The sequence below is a fragment of the Plectropomus leopardus genome, chromosome 19 (assembly GCF_026936395.1).
Source record: "Plectropomus leopardus strain MGB_pleo_1.0 chromosome 19, ASM2693639v1, whole genome shotgun sequence".
Lineage (NCBI taxonomy): Eukaryota > Metazoa > Chordata > Actinopteri > Perciformes > Serranidae > Plectropomus > Plectropomus leopardus.
The window spans coordinates 10,320,445-10,339,718 of record NC_142194.1 but is presented as its reverse complement, the minus strand read 5'-3'; the positions used below and the strand labels follow the sequence as shown (position 1 = coordinate 10,339,718).

At 39.1% G+C, this 19,274-nt stretch overlaps 3 protein-coding genes across 3 annotated transcripts; 1 reads left to right on the top strand and 2 right to left on the bottom strand.

The window, feature by feature from the left end:
• Positions 1-92: 92 nt before the first annotated feature.
• On the bottom strand, positions 93-4,232 carry uros (uroporphyrinogen III synthase). The gene is made up of 10 exons (XM_042508118.2): positions 4,018-4,232; positions 3,470-3,544; positions 3,266-3,349; positions 3,073-3,169; positions 2,169-2,243; positions 1,702-1,776; positions 1,520-1,603; positions 1,303-1,388; positions 1,127-1,225; positions 93-487 (listed from the first exon to the last, which is right to left on the bottom strand). Exons 2-10 carry the CDS (start codon positions 3,530-3,532, stop codon positions 365-367), a joined length of 786 nt encoding a protein of 261 aa, XP_042364052.2. The 5' UTR covers positions 3,533-3,544; positions 4,018-4,232; the 3' UTR covers positions 93-364.
• Positions 4,233-4,404: 172 nt separating this feature from the next.
• On the top strand, positions 4,405-7,535 carry bccip (BRCA2 and CDKN1A interacting protein). Its single transcript, XM_042508206.2, has 7 exons — positions 4,405-4,583; positions 4,981-5,055; positions 5,162-5,242; positions 5,329-5,415; positions 5,508-5,695; positions 5,933-6,101; positions 6,798-7,535. Exons 1-7 carry the CDS (start codon positions 4,443-4,445, stop codon positions 6,966-6,968), a joined length of 912 nt encoding a protein of 303 aa, XP_042364140.1. The 5' UTR covers positions 4,405-4,442; the 3' UTR covers positions 6,969-7,535.
• Positions 7,536-7,970: 435 nt separating this feature from the next.
• On the bottom strand, positions 7,971-18,173 carry dhx32a (DEAH (Asp-Glu-Ala-His) box polypeptide 32a). The gene is made up of 11 exons (XM_042508205.2): positions 17,617-18,173; positions 16,193-16,386; positions 14,493-14,865; positions 14,173-14,406; positions 13,207-13,300; positions 12,759-12,908; positions 11,037-11,228; positions 10,682-10,822; positions 9,692-9,882; positions 9,413-9,603; positions 7,971-8,353 (listed from the first exon to the last, which is right to left on the bottom strand). The coding sequence occupies exons 1-11, from the start codon at positions 17,857-17,859 to the stop codon at positions 8,155-8,157; spliced, it is 2,202 nt and encodes a 733-aa protein (XP_042364139.2). The 5' UTR covers positions 17,860-18,173; the 3' UTR covers positions 7,971-8,154.
• Positions 18,174-19,274: the final 1,101 nt, after the last annotated feature.

Genomic DNA, 19,274 nt, shown 5'->3' with positions numbered 1-19,274 from the left:
TTAGGACAGTTACACCACCTATTCTGAACAGGACACACACACACACTTGAGTGTTTTACAATGATCAACCACTAATCAAAGCATCCACAATGTCCCACTTACTGAAGTTTATTTTCAAAAACAAACTCTATATTGACTTTCTGTAGCACACGGCTTAACATAAATAGCATTGCAATTATATTCACTTTGTTTTTTTAAACTTTTAAGCCAAAAAAAAGCTACCTTTTCCCCAGTGCAAATAGCTGATGTATGTACAAAAGTGGCACAAGAAAAACTGATAAATGACAATACATATAAATAATACAGAACATACAACAAGAGAAGAAGAAGGAGATGGATTTAAGAGCTTCAGCCTGCAGGTTGGTTACTGTAGAGCTTTGGCTATTGCTGCTGCCAGGTGTTCAGCTGTTGGCTTTTCTGCAGTGCAGCTGACACACAGGCCTTCTGCTATCATGGCATCTTGTGTAGTCGGTCCTATGGCTGCAAACTGGAAACAAAAGAAGTGACTGTCAGAGGCACTCAAGATTTGTTAAAGATTCAGCATGTAGGATTAAGGCAGATATATTGGACGAAACTGTATATAATCTGGGCTGCCCCCTGAAAGTCAGAGATTTGAATCATCAGTCGAGACTCCTCAGTCGACTGAGACAGCTTCAAGATGAGCATTTGTTTTTTTTCCTGCAAGTCAGCGTGCTGTGCATTGTGTTTCCTCGGGATGTGTTGGTCCCCTGACTTTGCTGCAGAGTGAGTGCTCTTGACTGTTATGCTACTCTTGGTAGAGGCTGTAGCGGACGCGATGCAGAGGCATCAAGATAACAGTATCTTCTCTCTTCTGCCGAGAAGTGGTGAATTTAGAACTCACAGCAACTTAATATGACACAGTCTCTGAATTTTGGTTTGATATCTAGTGTTAGCAAAAAATGTTGCGCATTTTGTGATCTGTTGTTCCCAGTAAAAAACCTCCTGAACAATGAACTCTGAAGTAATTCTAACTGGGAAAAGTTTCTGCTGGTTGCAATTTGCAAATCTCACCACTAGAAGCCACTTCTTCACCCTAAATCTTACACACTGATCCTTTGGGTATTGAAGATTTGTGCATTATTTTAGTGCCTATGTGGAGCCATACCTTTATTTGAGCCAGCTGTTCACCTGAAAGCCGCCGCACCACCTCCAGGCAAAACTTCACTCCTGATGGACTGAAGAAAGCAACACTGGCTGGCGTGCCCTGTTAACACAAACAAAATGAACACTTGCTACATTTAGAAAAGAATTACCTAAAATGCAGAAGGAGTAGAGTTTTACCAGCTCTGTGAAATAGTTCTTTAGATTTTTTTCCAGATCTGGATGTTCAGCTGTTTGATAGACAGTCAGCGTCTCTAGGGGCACTCCTGGAAACAAAGAAACAGATCCCCGCAGTGATAAAGGTAGCGCAATTATTATTTTATAATTAGTGTAGCCCCAGTGGGACTTTTATCACCTTGAGTCTTAATCTTGAGGCATAGTTGGGGAGAATGCTTACCATTTTCCCTTAAAGCCGTGGGCAAGACTTCTCTTTTGATTGAGCCACAGGGGAAAAAAAGTGGTGGGATATTTGTGTCCTCTCCTATGATGAGAAAGATAAGGTCATATTAGCTATCAGAACTGTAAATTATCTATTAAACAGAACTGTAAAGAAGGTTGGAGTTTAAAGTCATATCATACGTTCAATGATAAGACGTGATAGGACGTCTGCTGTCCCTGTGTCCTCGCCCAAAGGGTTCAGACCCAGACTTTGTACTGTGAAGGAAAAACCACAAAAATAAAAAGTAAAACACAAATTCCAAATAATTATAATGGCTAAATATACATCTCATAAAAAACTGACATTAAAGGGATCCACTGTCGCTAGAGAAAGCCGGTAAAGCACACAACAGGAAGGTGCTGCACCTGCTTGTTTTCTAAATACATTCAGTGAAAGTCACAGCAAACTGTCACTTGTGCACAACCTCTTTCCAAACGACTGAGGGTAGTAACATCACTTCACACACTTATGTAAGCACCAGGTGCCTGCCACACTCAGAATTAGTATTAACATAGCAAGGATTAATAAAAAGACCAATGCACTTTTTAAAATTTTATTTAGAAAATCTTTTTTAAGAGAAATTGGTTTTTATATGACAGTAACTCACCTAATGCAGCAGTTGCCTTCCCAACCACATAGATTGACTTGCTGTTCCATTTGTCTTTCACAGAGCTGTTCCATTCTGAGATAATAATTAAGAAAAAAGTCAGCATTTAATCAGGAAAATTGTTTCCAATCGCAGTTGGTAGTCCAGAAACACAGTACACTGGAGCTGCAATGATTATCTGATCAGTTGATAAATAAATTAAGAGCCAACTAATTGGTCAACCCTTTAAAACATGATCAAATTGGCTTGATTTTTTCAAAAACATAGCAAGAAGGTAATGAGAAATAAAATATCTTAATAATAATCTTGTAACATATTTTAAATATGTAATTATGCTTATTATAAATGTAGTTTTCCCCTCACGTTTTCCTTTTCCCTCGCTCTTTCAAAAACAAAAAAACTGAATCTAATAATTTCGTCCAATAAGTGGAACATTTCTTACCAAGTTAGTTATTGCCTTTTAACACGTTTTTGAAAGAAATCGTTCCAATTTGCTCAAGGCTCAGTGGTTTAAGTACTTGCGAAAAGCGTCCAAAAGCAGCACAAGAAAAGAGATATCACTCCAGAATTTATAGGGTTAATCGATTAATCATTTAGATTAATTTTTGAGAGAAAAAAAGTCAAAACAGTCTGATTCTAGCTTCTTAAATGTGAATATGTTATGGTTTCTTTAGTCCACTATAACAGTAAACTAAATATATTTAAGTAGTGGACAAAACAATATGAATTGAGAAAATGATCAACAGATCAATCAGAAATGAAATATATCATTAGTTTTAACTCTACAGTACATATAATTGATAGACATTTAACCAAACTCATGCATTTAAGGGATTTATCTGTGTAGGCACAGAGTGCAACAAGTATACTTATTTTGAAATACAATTCCTGTATATCCACTCACCTTCCCTTCTTTCTTGTGCTTCTAAGCACATCTTTACAGCCTCCACTGCTCTTGGACTGGTAAATATCAGACCCCCATGTTTTTCTGGTTGGAAAAGCTGTAACACGAAACAACACATGCATGACACAAATAGTAATGAATATGTAGATGAATAATACATGCACTCATTTAATACTGTAGCAATTAAATTTACCTTATCTGACAAGGTGTTTAATGCGACAAACTTAAAAGAAAGCACAGGAATAAGGGTTGCTTTATGTCCATGTGAAGCCAGCTCCTGTTAAATCAAAAGGAGAAATCCCTGTCAAAAATTGCAGCGAAATACAAAGCACTAAAAGTGGACAACTGCTGAGAATACATTTATAAACACAAAACCTTTACAAACAAGAGCATTTACCTTGATATAAGGATCAGGTCCAGACTCTCCATCTCTTGGCTCTTTGAGTAGCAGGACATGCATCTCGACAAAGACCTTACAATGTTGGATAAATAAAATAAATGGGAAAAGAATACAGTAGAACAAACTTGGGTTAAGTAAAAAGGCTGTTGTTAAAAGTGCAGCCAAAGACAGACACTCAAAACTGCAAAAACACTGAAGACAGAGGGTGTGAAGTCAAACAAGTTAAGCTACACCCTACAACTGCCATATGCAAACTGCTGATAAAAATAATGTTGAGTCACGGTTGTTGGGCTTTATGAATGCATGCAGTTTGTATATAGCATTAGCTAAAATGTGGTTAAAGTCTTTCCGTGTTATTGTTTACATTAGCAGGAGATACTAGATGACAGTTTAGCTAGCTAGTAACGTAAACCGCCCATTTAATGGAACCTGTCCGTAATGCCTAGTGATAATAAGCTGCTAATTTATCTTGCTTTTGTGATAAAATGCTATGAATTACGACGGTTATTTTGAAAAAGACAAAATATTACAAGAAATTCATGTACCTTAAGTTGTCACTACCGCTGAGAGCATAACGACTTTCAACCTCGGTCATGAAGGGGAGCGTTACATTGAATGAGTTGACCAGCCTCCCGAAAATCAAGTTAATTTAGACAAATTTCTATTTATTCCGACAAATCTTGTAATGATAATTCACTCTTTTATCGTAAACGCCTCTTCGTAACGAACTAACGGTCGTTTGGAAACACTTTAAATTACTTTACCCCTTTTTCTAAAATAGTTTATTCCATTTTCGTAACGGGCGACAAGCCAACATTGCGGCTCCGACGGTTGCTGTGGCAAATGGCAAGTCGTGTACATTTGGAGCCAAGATGGCGGCTTCAGACTTCCAGTTTCCTACCTCTGTGTAGCTGAACTTTAACATTTGCCCCGCCCACTCAGATGACACGCGTGTTGCCTGTTTGAAAGCATGGCTTCTTCTGCTAAGAGGAGAGCAGTGGGTTTGGGTGAAAATCCCGAGGAAAGCGACAACAGCTCCGATGAGAATCCGGAGGAGGAGGATGATTCCGGGGAGGAGGACAGCGAGGCATCGGAGGAGGAGATCAACGAGGTAAATAAACTAACATTTCATTGAATGCAAATAAATGCATGGCCTTGCTAGCAAGCTAGTAAGCTAGCAGCTGTCGGCTAATGTTATAGGAAGTTTATTTAGCATTTCTTAGTGTTACTGTCAGTAATGGAAATATTAGCCGAGTATTATGAGGAACTGATGTCAACAGTGTATTTAAGTGCTTATGGTCTTACGTGTGTATGACTAACTGTAGAAAGTATTTACAATTATTGCACGTTAAAAAATATACTGTAGTTGTAATATATATTTTATGAGGTCCTAAGATCACCCTTTAAAACCTAGATCGACATAAGTTTTCTTGAGCTGCAGTAAATTATTAAATACTTTCTTCACAGGCTTGTTGTGAACTGCTCTCTGCTTTGTTTTTGTTTGTTAGGAGGTCATGGTTGACTTTGAAGCCCACACTATTTCAGGCAACGACTTCAACGGTGTGAAGAAACTCTTACAACAGGTTTGAGGCACTATTTATATTTTGCATCTAATTTTCATGTCCATATTTTACATGCTGGGCTTAAGCATTGCCTCACTGGTGTCACTTCTGTTATGTTTGGGTACAGCTCTTCCTGAAGGCTCATGTAAACACATCAGAGATGACAGATCTCATAATTCAACAGAATCATGTTGGAAGTGTCATTAAGGTGAGTTACTCTTTAGTTCAACCACATCTCAGATTGCACAGGTGACTTTTCAGCTCTAACATGTATTCACCTTCACTCTGCTAAAGCAAGCTGAGGTGCCTGAAGACAGCGATGACGATGACCCAGATGAAGTGTTTGGCTTCATCACTATGCTCAACCTCACAGAGAGAAAGGTAACACCACCAGTGCACAACAAACTTACAGACTTAATTGGCTACTGTGGTCTCTGGGGAATTAACATGTGGAGTCATTTTCCGGTTGGCAGGGTGTGCAATGTGTGGAGGAGGTGAAGGAGCTGCTTGTGGATCAGTGTGAGAAGAACTCGACCCACAGCATGACAGAGCAGCTCGAGCAGATCCTCAATGACACCAGCAAGCCTGTGGGGCTGCTGCTGAGCGAGCGCTTCATCAACGTGCCGCCACAGATCGCCCTCCCGCTGCACAAACAGCTCCAGTGAGTTCTTCTGTCTAACATGAATACTTGACCTGATAGCGGTTTGCAAAAGGACAAATTAAATAGGTTAACTACGTTTTCTGAATGCGTTTAAATTTGGATTAGCTGAGTTTCTGTACTATCTCTGTTGGTTTGAATAGAAAAATAAAAAGCATCGTTGTTCAGGGTCAAATGTAAATCAGCCTTTTAAAAGTTTTGTGTACAGGAAAATAAACTGAATTTCTTTCTGTCCTCCAGGGATGAAATAGTCGAAGCTCAGAGGACAAATAAGCCAAGTGGGAGGTGTCACTATTGTCTTATGATCAGCAAGACCTGCAAAGAGGCAAGCAAGAGTATTCCAGCCAGAGGAGGAGCTCCAAAAGACGAATACATGTTCGTCAACGCAGAGGAGGAATTCTTCTATGAGGTAAAGTGACGTGAATGCAAACAGTCTAAGAAGCAAACAAATTGTTTCATAATGTTCAGGGAGCACTATACATACAGTATTAGCATAACATTAATATTATATCACTGTCTGAAACTAAAATAAAATAACCTCAGTAAGCGTTCCCACACATCGTTAAAAAGTCTTAAATGAATTCAGTAGTTTAAAAAAGGCCTTGATTGGTATTAAAATGTCTTAAATACATCTATCAAAAGTCTTAAAAATGCCAAGATGCCTGGAAGCCGGACTTATTTATATAATTGATGAAATGCCTCTCGCATCAACGTCACTCAGATCAGGATCGTTGAACCAACAAAACCCATTATTTTGTTTCCAAGCCAGCGGAGTGACACATGCAATGTAGGAAAAACGCATACACACATTTGGGTCAAAATTGTCCCTGACTCTAAATAATTTATTGGTTCATGTTTTTGTTTTTTTTTATTAAGTTTTAGTAATTGTCAAATAAGTCTTAAACATTATTTAAAGAGGTATCAAAAGTATTAAAAGGTCTTAAATCTAACTTCCTTAAGCTATAGGAACCCTGGGTTCAGACTGTATTGTTTACCTTCTAGTTATAGTTTTTAATGTATTCCCTTCAGATAAGAAACAAAGGTGGTGTGAAACATTGTCGAGATATTCTTGCTGATTTAAGCATCGTCTGTATTCTGTTTCCAGCAAGCCATCATGAAGTTCCACTACTCGGTCCAAGAGGAGGCAGACTCCTGTTTGAGCGGCAGGTGGTCGTTTGACGACGTTCCCATGAAACCTTTCAGGACAGTGATGCTGATACCGGCAGACAGAATGCCCGCTATTATGGACAAACTCAAAGAATACCTAACTGTGTGAATATCACAATAAACTCAGACACCTGTGCACACTGAAGACATTGGGGTTCATGGAAATGATTCAGTATAAGAAACTGTAGAAGAAAATGTTTTGGAACGGTGCGCTACTGTCAGTTTTTATAAATTCTTGGTTGACTTTAAGATACCCTGCTTACATATATAGAAATATATAACAGTTTTATCATGTGGAAATGAATAGAAATACAGCGTTTAGTTCTGTTTTTTTAAAGACTTTTTATAACAAGATTATGAATCAAGACAATTAAATATGATAAATCTTGTGTGGTTATGGAAATATGAGAGCTGAGAGTCTGCAGATGGAGGAGGGAGGGATGCATCATTGGTAATTCTGTTAAATTACTGAACTGTAAAGCTGTAGCAGATGCAGAGCTTTCCTTTGACAACTTCCTAGAAACCTGATTTTTACAAATTTGATCTGGATTGTTAACATGAAATTGAACATGCAGTATACATGTTTTATACATGCACCATTATAATGAGGATTTTCTTTTTAAACAGTTCTGTAGATCTCCAGCCACTGATTATAAATAAAAGTTATATATCTGCAGGCCTTGACAATCATTTCTTAATCTGGCAGCATGTGAACTCATACATAATGTTTCAGTCTCAAGATTAGATCTCTATATGTCTCATTATCCTGAAGAGAGTAGTATACCGACGCCTTAGAAAACAACAGATTTTCATAAGAAAGAACGGAAAAGAAGCACTTCTCCAGCAACTCGTACATGCATCAAAGTGTTGGACCATCTCTTTGAATCTGAATCTGAATGGTTTTGTGCGCAGGAGGTGTGATGGGATGTTTTTTGCTCCCTTTAAAGTACAGCAGCAGACAACATCCATCTGCAACCCCTCTGCTGCTCATTAAAATCTAAACAGCAGTCAAGATACTCGCATCTCCAGACAGGCAGTGTTGAAGGGGAAAGCAGAACGGGGATAAAGGTAAGAAACAAGACACTAGAATTCAGAAAAAGAGATGCACAGGCACGAGGAGGCTATAACTTGTATTAGACAACAACTAATATAGATTTTCATGAATTACTACATTTTGTGACATACTGTCATGACATGAGTTGATAATATTACAGTCGCTGGTTTGCGTTGACTACAAAACATTTAACATTTGGTGATTCGATTACAGCCCACATTTTCACGTGTATGATTCCAGATCACTGAATCACGCATCTGTCATAAGTCTGTGGCACAACCGCACAGCCGCTGTCTGCATCACTGGTGACTGTGATGGTTTTCTGTTTCTCATCTTCATGTTTTCTGTGTCTATCTGGGTCCAACATGTCTTGCAGTATGTCTTTGCTTTCACTGGGGGGCAGGTTGTAGAAGAAGTACAATGGTGCCATTTGAATGTACCTAAAATGAAAAAACGGAAATTATTTGAGAAAAAAAAAGATATTTCAGGGAGAATTGTTTTTTTATATCAAAGGTCCAGTGTGTAGGGTTTAGGGTTTGACATCTATTGGCAGGAATGTAATGTAAAATTTCTGTGTTCTTTAGTGTGTTACCAACTAAATAAAAGAATCATCGTGATTTGACACCTCAGAATGAGCTGTTTGTATGTACATAGGGTGCCGGTCCTCGTCTGTGGAGATCGAAAGCTTTTTACAGTCGCCCGAAAGGACATACCAAAGTCCCTAGATAGGGCCACTTAAGTTTTTGTGCCATTCACTATGGTTAGCACTGACAAATCACTGACAATAAACTTAATAAGGCAAGGTCCAAAAATTTGCCCAAAAAATAAAGGAATAACCTCACAAGAAAATAACCTGGAAACCCCAAAAATCAAACAAGAAAAAGACTTTAAACTAAAAAGTATATATGCATTTCTTCTTACCAAGTTGGTCATTGCCATTTTCCCCATGCTTTTATATGAAATCAATCCAATTCGCTCAGTTTTCAAAGGTTCTGAATGCAGCACAAGAAAACTGATGTTGATCCAGGTCTTAAAGGGTTAATAGGTGCTGGACCCTTTTCAGCATGCTAAACAGCATCAGAGAAATGCTGATTTGTTACGTGAAACTGCTTTATTCAGTGTTTTACCGGTTTAAATCACAGTGTCTGTTTGATTTGGGGAGGAGGAGAGCTCTGCAGATCATTTAGCTTCTCGTAAAAACATCCTAAACATTAAAAACTGAAGAAATTCTGACCAGGAGCAGTTTAAGCTTGCTGCAATTTGCAATCCTCACCACCAGATGACACTAAATCCCCCTAAATCTTACACACTGGACTTTTAAACAACAAAGACAGCTACAGTGAAGATTTTAAGAAGATTAATATATGACCAAATGGCTAATCTTTACTGTAATAACAATCAAAACATGTTTGTCTAACCAATATGGTGCATAAAAACATAATCCTAATCCGCTTGCACACGACATATTTGATAGTGAGCTGAAAAAGGGATGGACTTACACTTGAGGAGAAATTTCAGACACTATTCTCATGCAGTTATTCTCTGACAGGGTGTACTCGTGGAAAACGACCCACTCCGGCAGCCCCAGCTTGTGTGACTGAGCGCCGTAGCTGGAGAGCGGGTGCACCTGGGCCATGTGCTTGTGTGTCAGAATAAAGTAGTTTCCTGATCCGTCTACATCGCGAGCAATCTGCAAAAAGCAAAGACACTGCAAACTTTAATACAGCTGAATTGCTGGAGGTGAATTCATTAATGCTGACACTTTAGTTTCCATGTACCTGCATAAAGAAGCCAGCCAGCAGGGCTCTTTTGATGTTGTGGGTGTTGGTCTTGGTTCCAAAGGAGGGTTCAGAGATGGGAAGCTCGATCCTGTTCAGAGTGTCGGTCAATTCGGATCTAACGGCCTCAGCTCTCTTTAGGGCGCAATGATCCAGAAAATAGTCCTGGCACCATTTTTCAGCTGTGAAGTCTGATGAAAATGCATCCAATACAGTGAATTGTGGTCAAAAATAGGGCGAAAGTTTTGAGCTTCTTTAAAATTCTGAGATTAAAAACTTTATATTTAGATGCATGTTGGCACATAAAATAAAATGTTTTATTAAGTGTATTTCATGCATGCACCTTTTGGGCTTGCGCCCACATAGTTGAATGAACTTATTGGAAGTTGCTCAGGATAAAAGCATCAGCTAAACAAATGTGAAGTAATGTTAATGTTATGTTGAATGAAGTCCACAAGTGTCTCAACAACATTAAATCATATTTTTTTGTATCTTAATTTTCAAAACCCAACTAAAGACTATTGTGACTGGCTGAAAAAAAAAAATCTACTAGTATGTAAATTATTAATTCAACCCATCTTTTCAAGCAAAGTTACCCTAAAATTAATATTATTGTTATTTCAAAATTCTGACCTGCCAGAATCATGACTCAACCCCTGAACCCTAACCACTCAACAACTGACAAAACTCAAACAAATGTTCAATGGGTGCCTGGCACTAGGTTGCAGGTCACAGATTTGGATGGTTTTTAAAAAAATATCTCTCAAATTTTTTTTTTGTAATCCTGTTTCAAATTCCTCGTAAAAAGAAATGTAAAGCACTTTCAAAATGCCTAATTGCATGGATTTTCTTCTATACAGTAAATAAGCTTAACTTGACATGACGATACTTGAAGTATCAGGGTCAGTGCGGCACACTATATGGCCGTAACTTAAAAGATATATTACATAACTGTGAGTAGATTGGTTGTATTTACTTGCAGCGACTTACATTGTTCCCTCTGGCTTTGTTTGAAGGCGTTGTAGATGTTTATGAGGGTGAAGTGATCGCCTTCAGGATGCTGGAACTTCCTGCGACTCTGGATTGCCTCGTGGCTCATGCCAGCAGGTGGCTCCAGGAAGCAGCTTGATGCTAAAAGACAAGGAAACAACGAGGTCAACATCACTGAGACAAGCCCCTCTTACCAAACACCATCTGCTTCAGTGTCTGAGAGCAACTGCAGCCTTGTACATCTGCAAACGAACCACTACAACAATATATCCATATGGTGAATCTGCAAACCAGTTGAAGGAGCAAATCTTACTCTCAAAAGAGACTAAAGTTGGAAGACATGGCACATTCATACCTGAAAGCATTGCTGCGATGGTCAACATCTCGCTCACACAGTCAAACTCGCAGGATGCCAGCAGCGCTTTGGCCATCTGAGGGTCCAGAGGGATTTCAGACATTATGATGCCAATCTCAGACAAGTTTCCATCGTCATCTAAAGCTGCGAGGTAATCCAGCTCCTCCAATGCCTGCATGAGACCCTCGGGATCTGCAGCAAGGAATGACACAGCATGAGTTTGATATGAACTGATTTGAGTTTGAATACCATGAATGAAAATGAGAAAATCAGTACAAATAGTTAAGTGTCTCCTCTCTGCAGCAACTAATAGATTTTTTGGCTCTTGCTCAGTGTATGGTACTACAGTCTATGCTACATTTTTACATATTTTTACATATTTTACAGTTTTACCCTAAATTTTTGAAGAAAACCGACGCATACCTCTGGTGCACAAAGAATCCAAAAAAAGAAGAAAATTCTTGATGAATTAAAGTAAAAGGAGTCCGTCTTTAGCAACAGCAAAACACTACATCCAAATATCTGTTTATAAACTCGTGCAGTATAATCAGTATTAGTCTCACTTATCCAGGCATATGCTCAGTACTTCCCAAACAGACTGTGCTTTGTGATGAAAACTCAGCTAAAAGTAAAACTTACGTTTGTTCTCCTCAAAGCCAGACTCCATTGACAAGAATATTAATTTAACCTTGTTGAGTGCAGGAGCTGCTCTACCACTGCTCCGATCAGTTAGTTAGTTTGTATTTTAATTTTTGTCAATGGAGTCTGGCTTTAAAATTTCAATCGTAGCAAAAAGTATTTTTGATGCACTAAGCACACGACCAAGTAAAGGAGTCTTGCATTATACTACATGAGTTTTGTGAGAGTTTGTAAACAGATGTTTTGTGGAGTTTTGCGCTTCTTAAACATGGACCCTTTTACTTCAATTCATCAATATATTTCTCCGTTTTGGATTCTTCGGTCATTGTGGTGGCATACGAGAAAAACAAAGTTTTACTCATAAATTCAATGTAATACAGGGCGAGTAACTGATAAAGAAATGATCATTTAGGAATGAAGTATTCCTTTAAAGCCATTATATATGGAATTTAAAATTTCCCACTGGAAGGCTCCCAATGCCCCCAGTGGTAGTGTCCAAAAAGGACATGGTGGTGGACACTAAACAAAAACACCAGTTTTCACCAGAATTGCCTCATTTTTCTACCAACACAATAATTTTAAAGTTCCTCTAATGAAATAAAATCACAGCACTATAATCTTCCTAAATAAAGCTTAGAGAGAAAGCTACAAGAAAACATTGTGATGTTTGCATAACAAGGCAAGTAAGCTCCATGCGATATTCTGCAAGAATATGGAGATATTACAGTATATTTGGCCTGTACTTCCCCTCTATTGTACTCGTCTGGTGCTGCCCTAACGAGACATGTTGTGTAATCGTTAACGAGCTGGCCTCTTTTAGCCTGTTCTGTTCATGTTAGGGGTGGTTAGAGCTCAGACAATAGTTAGTCGCGGGGTCCTGTCAGCTCAGCTAAATCATGGCTGACTGAGCCCAAACAGCTACACTGAGCAAATTCATTTGTGCTTCCTCCGGCCAAAATAACCCTCCCGCGAACACCTCTCCGGCTGTGCTTTAGGGTGAGAGAGATGGTGTCTGTGGGAACCAATGAGATAAAAATGCTTGTTCAATGATGCCAAGCAATTTCCACTAGCAGGCTGAGTCACCTGGTCTGTCGATGAAATCGCACTGTCCGAGGCCGGCTATGTCCATTCTTTTTAGGAACAGGACTGTCGGGGTAATGTCGGACTCCAGGATTTGTGGGGAGTTCTCTGCAGGAAGCTGGCTGTCTTCTTGATATAGGCAGAAGCATTTACCTGGAAATAAATAAAGAAAAAAAGCCACTTAAATTATGCTTTTACATGACGCAGAATTTCGATTAACTCTGGCTACAACAACAGGATGTAGAACGATATTGTGACACTGGAATTTATCTAGTCCCTGCCTTTTTGGGGAATAGACTGAACTGTTGACAAAATGGCCACTTTTGAACGTGTTACATACAGAATAATGACAAGAGAAGTTATTTCTGAACAAATCTGGCCCTAATAGAGGGAATGTAGGGAATGCCTGACTAATGTGGCACCTGCTCTGATGAATTTGACTCAGACATACCTGTTGGCCCAGACAGCTGCTTGCGTATGTCAGCCTGACATTGGCTGATGGGTTGAAGCATCTCTGAGTTAGCTCTTATTCTTGGATTGTACACCTGCAAAGTACAAATCAAATGCTAATTAATATCATCCTATTACTTATTTATAGGAATTCTTCAGCCCCAAAATGTCCATTTGTGTATCATTTACCCCTACCCTGTGTTACACTGAATTTGTGAAGAAAACTGTTTTTCTTGCATGCCTCCACAATAAATGCAGAATCCCAAAACAGCAAAAATTATATCAAAACATCAGTTTACAAACTCTTGTACAATTTGTGCATTGTAATACAAGTCTCTTTCGTCCAGTCATATTCTTAGCACTTTCCAAACAGACAGCCCTTTTCGATGGGGAACAGATCTAAAAGTGCATGCTCTCTTCAAAACCACTGACCAAAACTTACCTGGCCTAACATGGGAGCTGCTGGTCTACCACTGCTTCAACCAGTTCTTTTGGGTTATTTTATGACTTTGGTGTTGTAAAGGGTTAGTTTGGATTCACCGAAATCACACAATATCACAAACTAACTACAAATCAAAGCAGTGATCAGCTCCAGTGTTCAGCAAAGCAAAGTGACTGTTTTTATTAATGGCGTCTGGCTTTGAAGAGAGCATAGATAAGTTTCACTGTTTGTTCAGTTCCCTGTTAGAAGGGCTGTGAACTACTGAATATACGAAATGAGCCTCTGGTTACACTGCATGAGTTGTTTTAGTGTAGTTTTGCTGTCGTTAAAAGTGGGTCCTTTATACTTAAAATTCATCAAGAATTTTGTCCATTTTTGGATTATATGTTCACCAGAGGCATGCGAGAAAAAGTTTTCTTCATGAATTCAACCTATCACAGGGCAAGGTATTGATAAACAGATGGTAATTTGGAATGTGAAGTATTCCTTCAAGATAGATATTTTGTGTTGAAAATAAATAAATACCATCTTTTTCTGGACTCCTGTATCAATGACAAAGTTGACAGACTCTGTGGCCCACCACATATCCTCCCCCTGTTTGGTAGAGAGGAAAACCCTCCTGCACCTCTCGGGTAGCTCACTGAGGGCGGGCAGGAGGCCTCCCCGGCGTGGACACAGGACCACAGGCACCATCTGGCCCAGCTCTGCTCCCAGCCTGGTGCCTTCTCTCTGGAGGATGCTGTGGGCACAATGAACCTCCTGCAGAAGATATTAGCAAAATAAATCTTTTAAAGCACTTTGGTCTGATTAAACCTCTCATTAAAAAAAAAAAAAAGATGACCTACCTCAGCCGAGGCAAAAAACACAACAGCATCTCCCTCCTCTTTGGTTCGATGGATCTCCAGCACCAGCCTCAGCGCCGAGAAGAAGTAGTCTTTGTTGCCGCTGCTGCTGTGGACCGCCTCAGCAGGAGACGAGGCCTCCAGACTGATGAGCGGGACGCCGTCGTAGTGGCTCAGCAGCTTGGCTGTCACGGGTGGGGTGGCGAGGACGACCACTCTGAGCTCAGGCCTCTGCAGCAGGATGTCCTTGAGGAGACCCAGTAATATGTCGGTGCTAACTGTCCTCTCGTGGGCCTGGTCGATGATAATGACCCCGAAGTGCTCCAGGAAAGGGTCTGACATCATCTCTCTCAGCAGCATGTCGTCTGTGCAGTACCTGAGCGATGAAAGCAAACGGAGGTGTCAACAGTGCTGAGCTGCAAACATAAGTGGCAACTTCAATATGATAACTATATTTCTACATTTCATCCACAACATGATGGAGGAACACCAACAAAGAACAGATTAAGACGAGGGATGTCCTGATCAAGTTCTTTTCCCCAAATCCCAGTCCGAGTCGTTTGATATTGCATATCTGCTGATACCAAGTCCCGATCCAATACTTGTCTTTACCAAACTTACTACAGCACAATGCACACTTGAAGTACTTTTAAGTTATTGAAATTGATCCACTGTGTAGCTTGAAAGTTTAATAGCTCTGCAATGCAATACAAGAAAATGTCTTTATTTTATTTTTACAAAATAAAGTAAACAAATTTAAAATATTTTAAATGTCTCTTATCGCAGTTCCGCTTGCAGCATTTGTTTTTTCAACAAAATAAAGTACAAAATCTAAAATGTGTCTTCAGAAATTGCTCTCAAATCAGCTTAGTGCAGCATCGCAGTTAAAGTACAGAACACTATAAATGAGTGATATAATCACAGTTTAACTTCACAGTAGTGTTATAGCTGAACTTTAACATTCCCAGTCAAAACAAATAAAAATCTGTCACAATTCTGCTCATTACAGCATTATAGTAAAACTAGCTGAAGATGAGATTTATTTTTGAAAAGTTGTATTTTACTTGGCAGATAACTTTATTCGGTTCTCTGATTTATTATATAAATACGTTAATTTCATCAATGCCAAATTCATACATTATATTGTTTAAGTTGCTCCTGCTATAAGTTAAAATAAGGAACTACTTTATGTGGTGCACCTTTCCTTTACAAGCAAAGATTGTAAAATCGCGGAGTGATATAAGAGATGCATCTTGTGTCTAGCTGAGTTGAGTTGTGGTCCTTCTGTTGCAGCGGACATTAAAAAATGACGATAACTGAGACGTCTCCGTGCTTTTCTTACCCACAACCTTTAAAGATAAGGCTGGAAGAAGGCGGCCTTACACTCATTCACGAAAAATGAACAACAGAAATTTCAATTACACTTAAAAGTGGTGTAGCAGCTTAAACTAAACATGAAAAAAGAATCAGTTTCTACTTATTGGAGAAGCAGCATTTCAATAAAAGCTTAATATCTGCTGCAACTTGTGCTTTCCATTTACAACACCTGTTTGGCAGTGGACATAAACAAAGGATCAGGTGGGGTGGATGCTTGAAATTACCAATCCCAATCACTTAAAAAATGTGTTGATCGGGACATCCCTAAGTGACAGAGATAGATGATATTAAACTGTCATTGAAGCTCGCTGCTGCTGTCAACAGACCTCAGAACAGTGTCGGAGGAGCAGCAGGTCTCCAGAGGGATGGTGTAGCCCACTTCATGGCCGATGTTGACGTCCATTTCATCGGCCACGCGTAAGGCCAGATCTACAGCCTGCTGTCTGTTGGTCTGTGTGCATACAACCATGCCGTGCTGATACTGGGCAGACAGACAGAACTCTGCACACCACTGAGGGATCTGAAAGAGAAAAATCATTAAATATTGTTCAACTTTCACTCTCCATTAAATGTCTTGAGCACCCTTTACTATTTACACAAACTCAGATTTAGTGGCTACCACCCCTGCAGGATTGTACCCAACAGCTTTTGTTTAAGCGCAAAGCAAAACAAACAGTGACAGGATATATCCTATGGTATTATCGCTAATAATGCAAAATTGCTTTGGCAGCATGAGGCGGCTCCAGCGGATCAGGGTTTAGCAGCAGGAGGTCCCCTAACACCCCTGCTGGAGCCTTTGTGAGGCATGACTGTCAGACTGGTGCTTGGACAGTCTGACGGTGACACAACAGCATCTGCTGAGCTGGCCGGCCTGTTCACACACGCTCACATAATGCTGCTCCCTCCATACGTGGGAAAAAAAATCCAAGGCAGAAATTTCTGAAAAACCTTAAAGTAACTGAGGATATTTTCAATGCGGTTGTTTGTTGTTGTTTGTCTTAAATTTTTTATTTTTTGTCATTTTTATTATTTTACTTATTTTTCTTATTTATTTATTATATTATTTGTTATTATTAAAATTAATGTTTAACATTAAGTTTTTTTTAGATAGGAGTAGGGTTCGATAAGAGTTCATGTCCTGCTCCTCCTTTTTGGATATTAAATAGTTCAACAGTTTGTTGAATATGTCTGCTGGGTATTCTTGTTTTGTTTGCTGACTTATATTTTTGCATTTTCAAAATAAATCTAAAATAAATTTTGACAAAAATAAAGACATTTCTAACAACAAATATATGCAGAAAAGGCTCAGACTGGTGGAGGATCCCCAGACCCCCATATGGGCCCCACTGTGTGTTTAAAACCAACGTACGCCCCTGAATCATGGCAAAGCTGTGCAGAAAAACAACTCCACATTTAAATCAAATTAAGGGAAGCAGAGCTCTCAGATCTGTTGTTGACTAAATGGGCTGGCCCGAGCACATGGCAATAAAACTAATGCAAGTCATACAAATTAGTTTTGGTTTGGTATTTGGCTTCAGACTGAAGGAAAATGTCTCTGAAAAGAGAAAAATACGGAAGTAAAGCGAAATGCAATATTCTTCTCAGATATGAATATGTCAATAAGGGCAATGTAAGCAGTTATTTCCATTTAAAATGAAGTTCAATGTAACTTTTCTTTAAAAAAAAAACTCTTAAAAATACACTTTCTTAACAAAACATGCATATTAATGACCATATAATGTGGTCTTACCTGTGTACTCCTCCCAGTCTTTGCTGTCCCGGACACAATAACCAGTTGGTTGTTTACCAGAGCATCTTCAAACTCACACCTGACCTTCCACACCGGCAGAGTCTTCCTCTCTTTCAGTAATTTGTAGTAACGCGAGGAAAATGGCAATCCATCAAACTGATTTAACTCTAGATCATCTCCAAATCCGAATGAATCCTCCGCAGGACTTTCAGTGTAAATGTCTGGCTCCGCTTCATCCGACATGACACATATATATTTTAAAACCGGACGAACGCACAAAGGTTTTCCTATAAGTCCATTTCGTTTTTTGTTTTTTTTAAATCGGAAATATTAAAAAAACAGCTTACAACATATCCTATATCCACAAACTTGGACGGAGCACGTGATAAGAGGCCAAAATCACCAATTTCGGCCTCTCACTTGCTAAACTAAACTCATGAAGCTGGTAAAAGTTCGGAGTTGTTCTGCTGTTTGGGGCTGGCGGACGCGCAGTGTGCGCACCGGCGCGTAATTGCTCCCCAGCGTGGCTTCACACGTGTTTTGATTTGCACAGAGCTTCACATTCACTACTGATCAGCGTCCACTGTCATAATCGCCTGATAATCCAAAGTAATCACGTGTAAAGTAGCGAGGGCTGTGATGATAATGCCCTCTAATATCCAATCCAAAATATCCGCTAAAATACCATCTATCTTCCCTTTCTAATGTCGTTTTTAGCAGAATAACGTGGGTGTTTTTCAGAAACTCCTTAATTATTATGCAGAATAATCTCTGCAGAAGAAAAGCATATTCCCCTAACTCAATGTAGGCTAGTGCACTCGTTACTATGTGTGTGTGTGTGTATAAATGATGATGTTTTACCAACCAGGTTTTCTTAGATTTTATGGTTTTGTATTGTGAAGCACTCTATAACTCTAGTTTAGAGAAACACGTAGAAATAAAGTTTATTATTATTATTATTATTATTATTATTATTATTATTATTATTATTATTATTAGTAGTAGTAGTAGTAGTATTACCATCATCATTATTATCATACTTGAATTTCAGTTCACCTGCTCATCTTTAGCAGGCTGCAGCCTCTCCACAGGGAGGAGCTGTTTTGTCAGTTCTATGCATGTTGACTTTTATGAATTGATCTTAACTGCTAGACATCAATGAAGCTTGTTAATGCAGTTGATCTTAAAAAGGCCCAAATGTCTCTATTCTGTTGTCTGTAAAATGTAGCCTACATGTCTGATAGTAACCAAGAACAAACAGATATAAATAATGTGGTTAAATAAATCAAGCATAAAACAAGTCAATCTAGGCCCACTATATCATGTTTAAATTGTTTTTAATTGCTTTTGGTCTTTACATCCCAGCCCCCCCCCTCATTTTTGCTGCAGAATAAAATCTGTCAGCAGCTAGGTCTTTGTAATTAGATGATTTGGGCTGAGGTTGTTTTCAGGAGCTTCTCATCAGTGACTGTGTGTCCTTGTGAACGTTGCTTCGATTTCTCATTAGCAATTAGACTTTTTTTCTGTGCTGTTGTTTTGAACATGGTTTTAATCACTCACTCACACACACACACACACACACACACACACACACACACACACACACACACACACACACACACACACACACACTTGACTCTATCGGTTTGGCACCAGTG

What these genes read in the sequence shown, in the direction of transcription:
- uros (XM_042508118.2), bottom strand. Translation starts at nt 3,532, where the DNA reads ATGCATGTCCTGCTACTCAAAGAGCCAAGAGATGGAGAGTCTGGACCT. An exon ending in TAAACACCTTGTCAGATAAG is followed by an intron (nt 3,170 to 3,265) that starts GTAAATTTAATT and finishes TTCGTGTTACAG; the next exon opens with CTTTTCCAACCAGAAAAACA. An exon ending in AACAGCTGGCTCAAATAAAG is followed by an intron (nt 488 to 1,126) that starts GTATGGCTCCAC and finishes TTTTGTTTCCAG; the next exon opens with TTTGCAGCCATAGGACCGAC.
- bccip (XM_042508206.2), top strand. Translation starts at nt 4,443, where the DNA reads ATGGCTTCTTCTGCTAAGAGGAGAGCAGTGGGTTTGGGTGAAAATCCC. An exon ending in ATGTTGGAAGTGTCATTAAG is followed by an intron (nt 5,243 to 5,328) that starts GTGAGTTACTCT and finishes ACTCTGCTAAAG; the next exon opens with CAAGCTGAGGTGCCTGAAGA. An exon ending in CCGCTGCACAAACAGCTCCA is followed by an intron (nt 5,696 to 5,932) that starts GTGAGTTCTTCT and finishes TCTGTCCTCCAG; the next exon opens with GGATGAAATAGTCGAAGCTC.
- dhx32a (XM_042508205.2), bottom strand. Translation starts at nt 17,859, where the DNA reads ATGTCGGATGAAGCGGAGCCAGACATTTACACTGAAAGTCCTGCGGAG. An exon ending in AGACTGGGAGGAGTACACAG is followed by an intron (nt 16,387 to 17,616) that starts GTAAGACCACAT and finishes TTTCTCTTTCAG; the next exon opens with ATCCCTCAGTGGTGTGCAGA. An exon ending in CGATTTCATCGACAGACCAG is followed by an intron (nt 11,229 to 12,758) that starts GTGACTCAGCCT and finishes TCCTTGCTGCAG; the next exon opens with ATCCCGAGGGTCTCATGCAG.